At 49.0% G+C, this 15582-nt stretch overlaps 1 protein-coding gene across 1 annotated transcript in view; it reads right to left on the bottom strand.

Annotated features, from left to right (window-relative positions):
• Nucleotides 1–4812, bottom strand: part of RIN3 (Ras and Rab interactor 3) — a 174589-nt gene extending 169777 nt beyond the window's left edge. Inside the window, exon 1 of the mRNA XM_002825039.6 lies at nucleotides 4444–4812. Within this exon, the coding sequence (XP_002825085.4) occupies nucleotides 4444–4487 (44 nt within the window). The 5' untranslated portion in view covers nucleotides 4488–4812. The remainder of the gene's footprint in view (nucleotides 1–4443) is intronic.
• Between the last annotated feature and the right edge of the window lie 10770 nt (nucleotides 4813–15582).

Raw genomic sequence — 15582 nt, 5'->3', positions numbered from 1 at the left:
GCTCCAGGGACACAAAATAGGCTGTGCAGCCTTCAATCAGTGTATCATTGGCCTCAAGCATTTATTGAGTGCCAAGTGCATGCAGGACACAAGGATATGGAACTAAAAGACCTGACCCCTTTTTTTTGGAAGTTTGTAACTGAAGTAGGAAGTCATGATATTAAAGAGGTTTTGGCTTCTTTCAAATTGCTAGACAAACAAGTGGTTCATGTGAAAAAGGCTATGAATATTCAAAAAGGAGGAATCTCTGTGAGCTGGCACGGATAGAAGGCTACATGGAAGAGGTGAGCCCTGTAAAAAGGGCAGAAAGAACCTCATGGGCAAAGGTACAAGACCACAGACAAGCTCTGCATGTTGGGGAGGACAGAAGACGTGAAGCTGTGCATTGGCTTCCAGCAGGGCTGGGCTGGGGTACGGAGGGCAGGACTTTCTTGAGGGACCTTTTAAATAGGACAGCATGTCACCTGAGGGTAATTAGGGGGTTGTTGGGGGACACACCACTTTCCCTGCCTGGCCTGAGAGTCCCTCTAGCTTGATTGGCAACAACCAAACCACCAGAAGGGCCCACTGTGGGGTAGGATGGAGGGGAGATCCAGTTTGGAAAAGTCATTAAAGTTGTGATTTTCATCTTTGGCTCCATTCTTGGGGGAAAACATTCATGTTTCAGACACTCCTGGTGGGCAGGAGAAGTTCGACTTCCTGGTTCTCAGAATAAATGCTGGTTTGGGGCAATAGTTGTATCAACAGGACATTCTGGAGTTGGCCATCAGAGCAGCACCAACAAATTACCCAATAACAAGATGATAACGCACAGCCCCCTACTCTCTTCTAAAGGTTACTCCCTAATGGGATCAGATAGGTGGGGGCCAACAGGAAGTTAAGGGGCCTTGGGTGTCATTTACCCCATGTTAAGGCTCTTTCTGAACACACAGATGCCCCCAATGCCCTAGATGACCCAGGCCCCGAGGATGGGGTTCTGTGGGCAGCCCCCTTTATACTTTTGCCCCTCTTCTGTAATTCTCTCCCCAGCCAAAATTTGTCTTCTGTTTCCTCAACCCGTTATCTGATAACAGTCACTTTGTAAAGCAATGTGTGTCATGTACTTGTGGGTTTTGAAGGGTGCACTCCCTGCCCCACAAGCCCTTCCACTACACTTTCCCACCTCCCAAGCCTTTGCTCAGGCACTCCCCTCCTCCGAGCTGCCTCCCCTCTTCCTTGCTGCCCACCCAACTGTGCTCACTCATCACTGCCTAGATGACACAGCTTGCCATGTCTTGCCATGACAGGTGGAATCTTCCAGCGGGTCACAGAGACAGGGTTTGTGGTCATCTGTCACCTGTTCTTGCCCTGTCTCTGCTCTGGCAAGGGACTGGGAGGCACCACAGACCACCTCAGACTCCTGTCTCCAAAATGGAGCTCTAGGGAGGCCTAAGGGGATGGTGAAGGGTCTGGGTGTCCTCCTTCAAATATCATGCCTCTCTCTGCTTCCAGCTGAGATCAATTCCTGGCAGGTTTCCAGTTTTGATTTCTGCATCTCCTGGGTTAAAATGCGGGTGCCCTGTGGCATTTCAAGCTTTTCACACTTGCTGCTTCCGTGAAGATCATGGATCAGGGACCCAGGGCCAGGATAGAGGTGCACCAAGGGGTAGGGGAGATGAGGAGGGCCTCAGGTATAAATGTGCTGCGACTCCTTCATCCCAAGGGGACCCTGCACCCCCAGCCCCTTGCACTCCTAGCTGCTTCTCAGAGGATGTACTGGGGCTTCTCGGGGTGGGGGGGCAGGAGTGCAGGCTGGAGCTGGTGAGGTGACCCTTTGCTCCTGTGCATCAGAGCCTCTGTTAGGATCTGGAAAGGGCTAGGTCTCCTAGCTAAGTGCCAGTCAGGACCTCCAGGGAACATTAGCTCCTTGAATCCAGGAAGCCAAGGTCAAGGGACAGAGCTGGAGCTGCGAGTTCACACCCTGAATCCATCATTGGCCCTGCTCTAGGTGGGCCCCACCCAGAAAAGCCCCGTCTCAGCCTGGAGTGGTTAAGGGGCTCCTCTTCAGGGCTCCAGCAGGACCCTTGTATTAGATCAGGCCAAGGCTCAGGAGACATGAGTTCCACCACCACCTCCCCCAATACCAGGGAACCCATTTCCCCTTTCTGGGTTTCTGGTTCCTCATTGTTAAATTAGGGGATTGATTAGGTCAATGACAGCCACATTTTTTCCGTCAGTGGAATCCTTTTCCAAATGAAATCTTAAGCAGACCTTTAATATAGCAAAGATGTGAAAAGGTGACTGGTCTACTTGCCATGGTGGGGCTGCATGGGGGTGCCTGCTAGGTCTCTCCCTACCCCCTGAAAGCTACTGGCCTGAGTGGACTCTGAGAACCCACTCTCAGCAGAGTCCGCAGTTTGGCATCTGTCCCTGACGCACTGGACCCTAGGCAGACAGAGCCCCACCAGAGTCATCCTCCACTCCTCTCTCCCTCTAATCCATCGGCAAATCCTCTACCCTTCAAAGTCCTTCCAACCCAAAAGGTCCTCCAAAACAAAGCCATGTTTTAGCAACAAACCAATATTAATACAGTGCTAGAATGTACCAAGCACAGTTCTAAGCAGGCCTGAACGGATGTGTTTCCCCTAAGCTGCCTGGGGGCAGCTACTCAGCTATGAACTCAGCCAATCAACGAAACAATTCTATGTGGTGTGTGTTGCTAGTACCCCCAGTTTACAGGTGAGGCAGGGGCCGGGTCATTTGTCTAAGGTTACACAGTTGGCAAATGGAGGGATCATACCCAACAAATGATAATAATGGTGATAATTATGATTAAGGGTTTACCATATAGTCTAATGTATTCAACTCTATGTATTTAGTCCTCAAAACAACTCTAAGGGGTAGTTACTATTATTTATCATTTTATCGATAAGTGAACTGAGATACAGAGAGTTTAAATAACCGACCCAGTAATGAACAAAGACAAGAGGAAGTGGGTCACACTAGGTCATCTCTGGGGAAAATGAGAAGCCGGTGAGGCCAGCGCCCTGGCACCTCACCTCCCCTTCCTCCCTGAGAAACTCCTCTCCGGCTTCACCCTGCCATCTTGGGTGTGGCAGATACTTGCAAGTGGGTGTGAGGGTGGGGGGGCTCTTCCCCAACGAATTCCCAGTTCCTCCCACCGGATGGCATTTGTCTTTGCAGAGGTCGCTTTCGAGAGAAACAAACCAGCATCCAGAATTTCCGGGCTGGCAGGAGGGAGGGAGAAGAAAGGAAGGGAGACGTTCAGATCTAGATGAGCTTAAGGCCCCCTCCCAGTCCCTCCCAGCTGAGTGAGAGCCAGTCACCTCCAGCTGTCCCCCAGTTCAGGACTGCACAAGATGGGCCCAACTCTCCTGTTTCACAGAGCAGAGAACTGAGGGCCTGGGAGATGAGGGCACACCGCCAAGCCAGGGAGCGGCAGGGTGTCCATCAGAGAAGTAGGCCCGGGACTTTTAAACCAAAAAGCTGAGAATGGCCTCCCCAGACGCGCTCTTGGGCACCCAGAAACAGGCTTTCCCCGGGAATCCGCCTCCGACCGGGCGTCTCTACAACACCTGAAGCTTCTCAGGACGCCCTCTGAGCTGGGCAAGGCGAGAGGACTTTCTCCCAGAGCCCAGCCCCGAGCAATGCCCGAGCTCGCGAGGTGGGGCTGGGGGCGACAAGGAGGCGGAGCGGGGACTTAGCCACCGGGGACTCCTCTCCAAGTCAGTTCCCAAACCATTCGGCGTCATGCATTCCACGCTGCGCCTTCTCCCTCGGGATCCCACAGCCGGCGCGCAGCCCGTGCGCCCTGGATCCTACCCAAGCACCAGGCTCGGCCAGGGCCGGTCCGAAGGTCACCGTCTACGGCCAGGACAGAGGGGCGGGGGGAAAAGGGACCAGTGGACCCTCGTCCTGGAGGGCCGGTCAGCTGTTGGGCCGCGGGCACCCAAAGTTGCGGGGGTCCGGGTCTCCGACCCCACGCCCGGCGAGGCTCCAGTGCCCGAGGGCGCGCGCTGGGACTCGCAGAGCAGCGGGTGCAGCAGGCTGGCGGGGCTGGGACCGCGAGTTTGTTTGCAAAGTTCAGGCGGGGCAGAAGCTGGGGAGGGGGCCGCGTCCACGCGGGCAGCCCCGGCTCTGACAGGTAGAGACGCACCACTCCCTCGTAATCCGTCCGCCAGCAGCCTAAAGTGTGCACTGGGTTCGCAGCGAAATGCCTGGCCTTGAAAGTTTAGCCAACGTCGGGTCCAGCGGAGTCACCAGGGCCGCCCCCTGCCCGGCAGAACCGGGATCTGGCCTCGGCCACGGTGGGGGTCCCGTCTCAGCCCGACAACCCCGTGGTCACGCGTCCGGAGGACTCTCGGGGACAAGAAGTGGAGTGGGGCGACCAGGACGGGGGCCGTGGGGATCGCGAGGGAGGAGCGGGCGGCCGCCCGGACTTACCCCGTGGGGTCCCCGCGCGCGGGCGCCCCGGCGTGTCGGATCATGCCGCCGGCAGCTCCGGGACGGGGAACGGAGGCGCTCAGGCGCCGGGCCGCGCGGAACGCGGAGTCCCGGGCGCCCGCATGTCCCTGGCTCTGGCCCTCGGGAAGGGCCGGGCCGCCGCTGCCGCCGCTGCCGCCGCGCTCTGGGGCGCTCGCTCCCTTCTACTTCCTGTATCGGAGCGAGCGGGGCTTTCAGGAAGAGGCTGGCCTTGGTGGTCAAGGGTTTTTTTGTCAAAAGCCATTCGGCAGCGGCTCGCGGCCCGGAGCCCCCTGGGGCACACTGAGGCCCGGGCGGCCGCGCCCCCGGGGCCGGGCCTGGGGGTGGGGGGTGCTGGGGCCAAGGCGCCGCACGGGCGCCCAACCTCGGGGTGCCGCCTCCGCAGGCTGGGGCTGGGGCTGGGGCGCGGGAGGCCCGCGGGGCTTCGGAGAGGGAAACTTAGAGAAAAGTCTTCCACTTGGCTTGGGGCCGCAGGGGAAGGAAGACGCCCTCCGCTTGTGCCGGCGCCGACCGCGGGCCGGCAGGTGGGGAGGCCCAGAGCTGGCGGGGAGTTCGTCCCACTCGGAGCCACAGCCTTGCCCGAGGGAGCCTCGAAATCGTTCAAGGGCACCCTCAGACCAGAGCCAGGGCGCCTCCTCCACATTCCTGACAGATGTGCACGCCGCCTTCTCTTGGCTGCTTCCCGTGACAAGGAGCTCACTCCTCAACAAGGCGGACTGCTCGTCCATCAAGCCTGGCATCTAATTCACCTGTGCCGGGTACCGCAGATGGAGAACGCCAGACAGCTTACACAAATACAAGACCCACAGCAACCCCAGGTGGGACCGTGAGGCCTCTCTTCTAAGTGCCTGGGTGTTCAAAAATGCCTCCCGAGCCTAGTCTTTTCCCAGAGCATTTCCCAGAGTGACTGAGCAGGACTGGACCCTATTAGGTCACCTCAGTCTCATGCAGGATTTCTTTACCTGGCCACTACTGACATTTGGGGCCTGCTAATGCTTTGTTATTGGGGCTGCCTTCAAAACTGCAGGAGGTTTAACGCTATCCATGGCCTCTCCATGATCCATAAATACCCATAGCATCAGCCTCTCTCTGTAACGACCAGAAATGTCTCTAGATATCACAAGTGTCCTCCGGGGGCAAAATCGTCCAGGTCTAATACCATCATTTTAGAGATAAGGAAACTGAGGCCTAGAGAGTGGAGGTGACTTGCTCAAGGCCATATGGCAAGTGAGGACCAGACAGGACTGAGCCCAGGGCTCTGGTGAAAGGATCCCCAGGCCTCTCTGCCCTGCTGCTCTCTCCTCACACCCTCCTCCTCCATCTTCCCTGGATTTCCACCAAATCAGCCTGTCAGAAGTTAGAAAGAAAAGAATTCACATCTGAGCATACACGAAAAGTCCAGCCTCCCCCCAGGATATAAAATGGTGCAGCCACTTTGGAAAAGAGTCTAGCAGTTCCTCAAAAAGTTAAACATCCAGTTAAGCATATGGCCCAGTAATTGCATTCCTAGTTATGTAGCCAAGAAAAATGAAAACATATTCAGGCAAAAACTTATACGTGAGTGTTCATGTATAAGTTTATAAGAGTAGTATTGTTCATACTAGCCAAAAGGTGGAAACAATCTAATGTCATCAGTTGACAAATGGATAAACACAATGTGATACATCCACACAGTGGAATATTATTAGGCCATGAAAAGGAATGAAGTACTGGCACATGCTACACTATGCATAAACCTCAAAAGCATTATGCTCAGTGAAAGAAGCTAGTCACGATGGACCACATTCCATTTATATGAAATGTCCAGTATACGCAAGTCCAGAGAGACAGAAAGTACTCTAGTGGTTGTCAGAATCTTGGGGAAGAGAAGAAAATGAGGAATGACTGCTAAGAGTTATGGGGTGATGAAAATGTTCTAAAATTCATTGTAGTGATGGTTGTACAACTCTGGCTACAGTAAAAACCATTGAATTGTATGCTGTAAGTGGGTGAATTGTACAGTATACGAATTATACCTCAATAAAGCTGTTATTTTTTTTAAGGGGGGGAAAAAGTACAGCCTCCAGGAGGCCACCCTGACTACTCCAGCTCACATCCCTTCCCCCTCTGCCCAGATTCCTACAGGTTCTCTTCGTTAGGTCATAACCACCCCCCACTGACTTTTTCTCTCCTCCAGAGGCTAAATTATTTCCTCCTGGATGGGAATGAGTCATCTTCTCCACCATCTCCCTCAACAGGGCTGTAACATGTTTCCAAGGGTTTCAAAGCCCTGTTTGAAAACATGGGCTTTGAGGACAGACCCATGTTCAACTTCAACCCCAGCGGCTTCTGGCTGGGTGGCCTTGAGCAAGTCTCTTCCCAAAGGCTCATCTTGCTCATCTATAAACACAGTGAGTACGAATGAGATGGACAAGAAGACCCATGCCTCCAGGGCCCCATTAATATTCCTTAGTGGTTTCTAAAACAAGTCTGCAGGTCACTCTCAGGCCTCCCTGGACCCCAGGGAAGTGGTCTATATAACTACTGCACCTAGAACAGTCCTTCAGCCCCTCCCAGACTGATCTGAAAGGTTTCCTTCAGCTCCCTGGACCACTGCTGAGAAACACAGGACAAGTCTCTCAAAGCCTGGCTTCCATGGGCCTAGCCCCAGTGCTCACCTGCTCTGAGAAGCCAGAATTCCTCAGATGGACACCAGATGGAGCCCCGCTGTGACCCTGTTGCTGATAAATGACCATAGAGGAGACGGTCACAATTCCAAGAATCTGAACAGCCCCTTTTGGCTGTGGCCCATGGTGCACCTTGGCCAAGCTTGCCCTCTGCTCTCTTCCTGGGTCCTCTTTTCATTCCCGAGTCCTCATGCTCTGAATTCCTGACCAATAAAATAGTTGCTGTTTGGGATATTTTGTTTGGCAAAAGTAGATCATCAGAAAACAGCTCATCTTGCGAGGGTTCCATCTTCTTCTGACCCCCAACAAGGTTCTACATGTCCATTTCCTCCATTTTAAAGATTTGGAGAAATCTTTAAAAGAGAGACGGACAGAGACAAGCTCTATTATTGCAAAATCAATTAGTGTCCTCGGGCCAGATGCAAATAAAACTGTCTGCACCGACAGGGTAGAGTTGGGGTCAACTGGGAACCAGGCAAAAGGGAAAGCCTCTTCTCTGTTCTCACCAACAGCTGTCCAACAGGAATGAGGGCCTGAGCACCCTAGCCCTTACAGTTTAAAAAATGCTGAAAATCTGGAATTTTTAATAGGAAAGTTTCCGATTTCTAAACTTTTTTTTTTTGAGACGGAGTTTCACTCTGTTGCCCAGGCTGGAGTGCAGTGGCACCATCTCGGCTCACTGCAACCTCTGCCTCCCAGGTTCAAGTGATTCTCCTGCCTCAGCCTCCTGAGTAGCTGGGATTACAGGCACCTGCCACCAGGCCCAGCTAATTTTTGTATTTTTAGTAGAGACGGGGTTTCGCTCTCTTGGCTAGGATGGTCTCAAGCTCCTGACCTCAGGTGATCGACCCGCCTCTGCCTCCCAAAGTGCTGGGATTACAGATGTGAGCCACTGCACCACTGTGCCTGGCCCCAATTTCTAAACATTGTACTGGCTAAAGAAGCACCTCTGAGAGCCAGGTTGCCCCATGGGGGCTGGCCTGGCATCTGCCCAGATCTCTTACCTCTGCCTGTTCTGAGATTCTGTGTGGCAGGAAGGTGAATCTGACACAGGTGTAGGTGTGCCTTGTGGTCCCCATGGGTGGTCAGGGATTCCCCCAGTTCTGGAAGGGAGGGGGCCCAGACAGACATGCTGGGGGTCTCTCCCATGGGACGATAGAGACCTTCTTTTGTATGGCTGTCTGGGATTCTGCCTCATTGTCCCTCCTTTGCAGGTCCCAGGCCTCTTTCCCTCCTCTACTGAGAGACCATCCGGTAACTCCCAAGAGTACATGTCTCCATTGCAGCTGTACTGAAACTGACCAGCACTTCACAGTCCCAATTCCCAATTCTCAGGAGGAGTAATCTCATGGACCCATCTTGGCTGTGAGGGGTGGGCAAACTCAGAGAGAGGGTACTAAGTTGCTGAGAAGACAAACAGCTTTCCAAGCAGCCCCCAAACTGTATTATTGGGGAAGCTCCTTGTCTGGTGTCCCGGCGTCCCATTCCTCCTTGGCTAGCCCTACCCATCACTGGAGGCAGAAACTGGAGGCTTCCAAGTTCTTTCTCAGGGAACTTCTCCCTGCCCAGACAACCAGCTGCATTTGTTCATCTGACTCCAGGTTCTGTCCCTGAAGCCTGTCTGCTCCCAACTGAAGTGCCCTATTAACCTGCATGTGTTACACACTGCTAGACACTGTAGGGTTCTCATACTTCAATTGTCCTTAGCATGGGTGCAAGCTCCTTGGGGGCAGGGAATACATTTCTCACCCCTCTCCAATATCAAGTAGAGGGCTCTGTAAACAGTAATAAACTCTTGCTGGCTAAATAAAAATGACTTGTAACCAAGGACAAAGGCTTCTCCATTTCTCAGTTTTGTTCCATTCCAATTGTTGCTGGATTGTGCTGTCAGAAGAGAAGCTAAAATCAGGGCCAACAGTGTTCTTAATTCAAACAGTCTACAAAGTTACCGATGCCACTGAGACATTAGGAGGTCATGAAGTCCTGCTTTTGAGCAGCTTAGATGCTAGTGGGATGAATATGCCATAGGAAGATGCTCTTGGGTATTAAGTGACAGAAAACCCTAACTAAGTGGATTGAGTACATAGGAAATGGATTATCTCATTTAACTCAAAGCCTAGAGATAGAGTGGTATATTCATTATCTATTGCTGTGTAACAAATTAACCTCAACTTTCGTAGCTTACAATAACACACTTTTTTTTTTTTTGAGACAGAATCTCACTCTGTTGCCTAGGCTGGAGTGCAGTGGTATAATCTCAGCTCACTGCAACCTCCACCAGGAGAATTCAAGCAATGCTCCTGCCTCAGCCTCCCAAGTATCTGGGACTACAGGTGTATGCCACCACACACAGCTAATTTTTGTATCTTCTAAGTAGAGATGAGGTTTCACCATGTTGGCCAGGCTGGTCTCGAACTCTTGACCTCAAGTGATCCTCCCACCTTGGCCTCCCAAAGTGCTGAGATTACAGGTGTAAGCCATGGCACCTGGCCTTAACACACATTTATTATCTCACAGTCTCTGTAAGTTAGGAGACTTGGCACATGTTGATGTTTGCCACTGCTTCAGGCTGTCTCACACGGCTGCAATCAAGTTGCTAGCAAGGGCTGGGGTCTCATCTGAATGCTCAGCTGGGGAAAGATCTGCTTCCAAACTCACACGGTTGTTGGAAGGATTCAGTTGCTTGAGGGCTGCTGGACTGAGGGCCTCAGTTCCTTGCTGGCTATTGTCTTGAGGCCACCCTCACCTCCTTGCCATGTGGAAATCTCCAACATGGAGATTTCCTTCAAAAAACTGTGCAGGCTGAGAAGGCAAAAGAGAGAGTGCAACATGCAAGTCTCAGTCTATATAACCATATCACGGACATGACATCCCAGTTCTATTGGTTAGGAGCAAGTCACAGGTGCTGCCCACACTCAAGGAAAGGGGATTGTCAAAGTCCTGAAGACCAGGAGGCAGGAATAATTGGCAACCCTCTTAGAAGCTGCCTACAGCTGCCTGCTATAGGCAGGCTCCAGGTGCAAAACAATCAGAGACTTAATGTTGCCATCAATCACTCAGTGATTGATTTAGTCTCTCTTTCTATTCTGACCCCTTCAGTGTTGACTTCATCCTAAGGCCAGTTCTCCTATGGTTCCAAGATAACTTTCAGTGACAACGGGGATCATGTTCCCTGGGTCCATCCTGTAGGAAGTCAGGAAAAGCCTCTCTCCTAAGCAGTCCTTCAGCCCCTCTCAGGCTGATCTGAAAGGTTTCCTTCAGCTCCCTGGACCACTGCTGAGAAACACAGGACAAGTCTCTCAAAGCCTGGCTTCCATGGGCCTAGCCCCAGTGCTCACCTGCTCTGAGAAGCCAGAATTCCTCAGGTGGACACCAGATGGAGCCCTGCTGTGACCCTGTTGCTGATAAACGACCATAGAGGAGACGGTCACAATTCCAAGAATCTGAGGAGCCCCTTTTGGTTGTGGCCCATGGTGCACCTTGGCCAAGCTTGCCCTCTGCTCTCTTCCTGGGTCTTCTTTTCCTTCCCAAGTCCTCATGCTCTGAATTCCTGACCAATAAAATAGTTGCTGTTTGGGATATTTTGTTTTATTCCTACGGAATAAAATTCCGTTCAGTGTGATTGGTCAACATAGGTCACATCCCTGCCCCAGTCTCACTAAGAGAATGTCATGCACTGGTTAGGTTAATTAGGATCTATGCCTGGTCCTGGGGTAAGAGTAACCTTCTCAGATCATGCTGTGGAGGAGTTGAAACCTCATCAAAATTAAGATTCTATTGGGAAGGATGAAAAAAAATGGATATTGGCATTAGAATAGAACATTGCCCACTACATTCGTGTAGAAATGAAAAAAAAAAAATCAAGGCCACTGCGCATGAGGAAACTTTTGGGGCTGACTGATATGTTCATTATCTTGATCATGGTAATGGTTTCATGCGTCTATACATAGATCAAGACGTAGCAGACTGTACACTTTAAACTTGGACAATTATCATGTGTCAATTATACTTCAAAGAAGCTGATTTTTTAAAAGTACGTCATGTCTTTAGTCATTATGTTGCGAAAAGCATAAAAAACTAAGAACATTTTCTTCCAGTTTTCAAAAACTATTGTCTTATTCTGCAGTGAAGTCATTCATGTTGTTGATGAATGAGTGAAGTTCTGACTTATATCTTTATTGTCTCCCTTGGATTGTACCCAGTTAGTATAAACAAAAATGTCTTCATTTACAACATTCAGGTTATTCATCAATTGCAACCATAGATTGGTTAGAGATACAAGAGTTTGGCAAAAATCAGTGAAAGCATTCTGTGAAAACCAGTCAGCTATGTGGAATTTATAGTAAAGAGTATTACATATTTTATTATTTAAAAAAACGAGGCCATGAGTTATAGAGATAATTTAAGTTGCTCTGATGATACGGTTCATAAAGGTTCAGCATAAGAGAATCATTTTTCACGGTTTTCTTTGCTTCCTACCATTCTGTGAAGGACAGTCAGGGAGTCCTGAAGGAGGGAGGAGGTGGCCCTTGAGCGGGCCTTGAAGGACTCAGCCCCTTCAAGCACTGGCTGCGGGCAATGGAAAGGCAGTTGGCTCAGGAAGGCCTTCACTTGCTTGGTTACCATGTTCTTTTCCCTGGCAGTGCTTGCAAGGAGAGAATGAAAATGGACTTTGAAACAATGACCTCTGGGAAACAAAGTCATTGTTTTTTTGTTTTTTTGTTTTTTTTGAGACAGAGTCTCCCTCTGTCGTCCAGGCTGGAGTGCACTGTTGCGATCTCAGCTCACTGCAACCTCTGTCTCCCAGGTTCAAGCAATTCTCATGCTTCAGCCTCCCGAGTAGCCGGAATTACAGGCATGTGCCACCACGCCTGGCTAATTTTTGTATTTTGAATAGAGATGGGGTTTCTCCGTGTTGGCCAGGCTTGTCTTGAACTCCTGGCCTCAAACGATCTGCCCACCTTGGCCTCCCAAAGTGCTGGGATTATAGGCGTGAGCCACTGCACCCAGCCCCAGAGTCACATTTTTGACCAAGAGCCAGATGATTAAGCATTAGCAGCTCATCATCTTTAAGTCGGCTCATCTACCAGAAAGCAAACCAGGAGGTTGGGGCTTTCTTCTGGGAAGCAGAGCTCCTACTGTGTGCCAGGCACTGCAATCCTACTGTGTGCCAAGGTTGGGGGAGGACACCAAGGGCAAGAACACAGATGTGATTTCTGCCCTCCCTCAGGAACTTGTGTTCTGAAAGGCAACCTTTAACCATGTCTGATTCACTCACATATGCCTTGGATGGAGGCTCAGGATAGTGAATAAATGGGGAAAAAACCTGTATACACAGTATTAGTTACTCCTTGATGCATAAGAAATTACCCCCTAACTTAACAGCTTTAAATAACAATGAGCATTTAAAAAATCTTACCTGGTTTCCGTGGGTCAAGAATTCAGGTGCAGCTTAACTGGTTGGTCTGGCTCAGGCTCTCTCATGAGGTTACAGTCAAGATGACGTCAGGCAGCCGTTGTGGGCTATGAGGCAGAAGCTATATGCTAAGGAGTGCAGAGCAACAATACAGAAGGAGTCTGGGTTGCTGGCACCACGGAGTGCCACATCAGCCCTGCACTGAGCGCCTTCATCTTCTACAAGAGGGAGAAATAGAGCCCTATCCTGTTTAAATCACTGTACTTTGGAGTTTTCTGGAATAGGATTTCAACAGGTAGAAATTAGGGAAGGGCATCCTAATGAGATGAGACGGTATACAGAAAGGTCTAGAAGCAAGACCCCTTTTACCTCTCAAGATAGTGATGAGGGAAAGAACCGCAGGCCTACCTTGATTTACAGTGCTTCATTTTACAGCACTTTGCAGATACTGCATTTTTTATAAGTTGAAGGTTTGTGGCAACCCTATGTCAAGTCTATCAGAGCCACTTTTCCAAAAGCATGTGCACACTTCATGTCTCTGTGTCACATTTTGGTAATTTTCACAATATTAAATCTTTTTCATCATTACCATATCTGTTACGGTGATCTCTAATCCATGATCTTTGATGTTTCTATTGTAATTGTTTTTAGGGTGCCATAAACTGCACGCATAAATGTGGTGTTCTGACTGGTCCACCAACCAGACATTACTCCATTACTCTCTCTCTCTCCTCGGACCTCCTTATTCCCTGAGACACAACAATATTGAAATTAGGCCAGTTAATAACCCTGCAATGGTCCCTCTCTTGCAATGGAAGCCTGCAAGTGTTCAAGTGAAAGGAAGCGTCACACATCTCTCACTTACATCAAAAGCTAGAAATGATTAAGCTTAGTGAGAAAGGCATGTTGAAAGCCAAGATAGGCCAAAAGCTAGGGCTCTTTGACCAAACGGTTGGTCAAGTTGTGAATGCAAAGGAAAAGTTCTTGGAGGAAATTAAAGTGCTAATTCAGGGAACACACAAATGATAAGAAAGCAAAACAGCCTTATTGCTGAGTTGGAAAAAGTTTGAGTGGTCTGGATAGAAGATCAAACCAGCCATAACAATCCCTTCAGCCAAAGCCTAGTCCAGAGCAAGGTCTTCACTCTCTTTTATTCTCTGAAGCGTGAGAGAGGTGAGGAAGCTGCAGAAGAGAAGTTTGAAGCTAGAAGAGGTTAGTTCATGAGGTTTAAGGGAAGAAGTCATCTCTATAACATAGAAGTACAAGGTGTGCAGATCACCAAGGGGTATTTAAAAAAATAAAAATAAAAAATAAAGTACAAGGTGAAGGAGCATGTGCTGATAGAGAAGTTGCAGCAAGTTATCCAGAAGATCTAGCTAAGATCACTGAGGAAGGCAGCTACACTAAACAACAGATTTTCAATGGAGACACAACAGCTTTCTAGTGAAAGAAAATGCCATCTAGGACTTTCACAGCTGAAGAGGAGAAGTCAATGCCTGGTTTCAAGGCTTCAGAGGACAGGCTGAACTCTCTTGTTAAGGGCTAATGCAACTGGTGACTTTAAGTTGAAGCCAATGCTCATTTACCATTTTGAAAATCCTCAGGCTCTTAAGAATTATGCTAAATCAACTCTTCCTATAAATGAAATAACATTTCATTATTTCTATAAATGAAATAACAAGGCTTGAATGACAGCACATCTGTTTACTGGTTTACAGTAAATAGCACATCTGGTTTACTGAAAATTTAAACCCACTGTTAAGACCTACTGCAAAGAAAAAAAAAGATTCTTCTCAAAATATGACTGCTCATTGACAATGCACCTGATCACCCATGAGCTCTGATGAAGATGTACAAGGAGATTAACACTGTTTTCATGCCTGCCAACACGAACATTCATTCTGCAGCCCATGGGCCAAGGAGTAATTTAGACTTTCAAGTCTTATAATTTAAGAAATACATTTTCTAAGGCTATTGCTGCCACATATAGTGATTCCTCTGATGGATCTGGGCAAAGTAAATTGAAAACCTTCTGGAAAGGACTCACCATTCTAGATGCCATTAAGAACATTTGTGATTTAGGGGAGAAGGTCAAAATATCAATACTAACAGGAGTATGAAAGAAGTTGATACCAACCCTCGTAGATGACTTTGAGGGGTTCAGGACTTCAGTGGAGGAAGTCATTGCAGATGTGGGAATAGCAAGAGAACTAGAATTCCATGGGCTTCCTGAGGATGTGACCGAATTGCTGCAATCTCATAAAACGAATGGATGAGGAGTTGCTTCTTATGGATGAGCAAAGAAAGTGGTTTCTTGAGATAGAATCTACTCCTGGTGAAGACACTGTAAACATTGTTGAAATGACGACAAAAGATTTATAATATTCCGTAAACTTAGTTGATAAAGCAGCAGCTGGGTTTGAGAGAATGGACTCTAATTTTGATACAAGTTCTACAGTGGGTAAAATGCTATCAAGCAGCGTTGCACGCTACAGAGAAATCTTTTACTAAAGGAAGAGTCCTTCAATGCAGCAAATGTTATTCTTGTCTCATTTTAGGAAATTGCCGTAGCCATTCTGACCTTTAGCAACCACCACCCTGATCTGTTAGCGGCCATCAACATCAAGGCAAGACCCTCCACCAGCAAAAAGGCTCAGATGATTGTCAGCATTTTTTAGCAATAAAGCATATTTTAATTAAGGTATGCACATTGGTTTCTCATAATAGATATACTGCTATCGCACACTTAATAGACTACAGTATAAATATAACTTTTATATGTACTGGGAAACCAAAAAAATACATATGACTTGCACAATAAAGTGATATTTGCTGTATTGAATTGGTCTGGAACTGAACCACCAATGAACCTGCAATGTCTCCGAGGTATGCCTGTACTGCCTAGGAAAACTTAAGTGCCCACCATTGAGAGGTGCTGCAATTGCTAATCATTACTAATCCTGCTCGCCTGTCTTTTGCTTGGAGGACCAGGACCGCCTCTGACACTTCCTTGTATAG

This window comes from Pongo abelii, chromosome 15 (genome assembly GCF_028885655.2).
Source record: "Pongo abelii isolate AG06213 chromosome 15, NHGRI_mPonAbe1-v2.0_pri, whole genome shotgun sequence".
In the NCBI taxonomy this organism is placed as follows: Eukaryota; Metazoa; Chordata; class Mammalia; order Primates; family Hominidae; genus Pongo; species Pongo abelii.
Note: the sequence above shows the minus strand (reverse complement) of the source record. Positions and strands in the feature narration are given on the sequence as shown.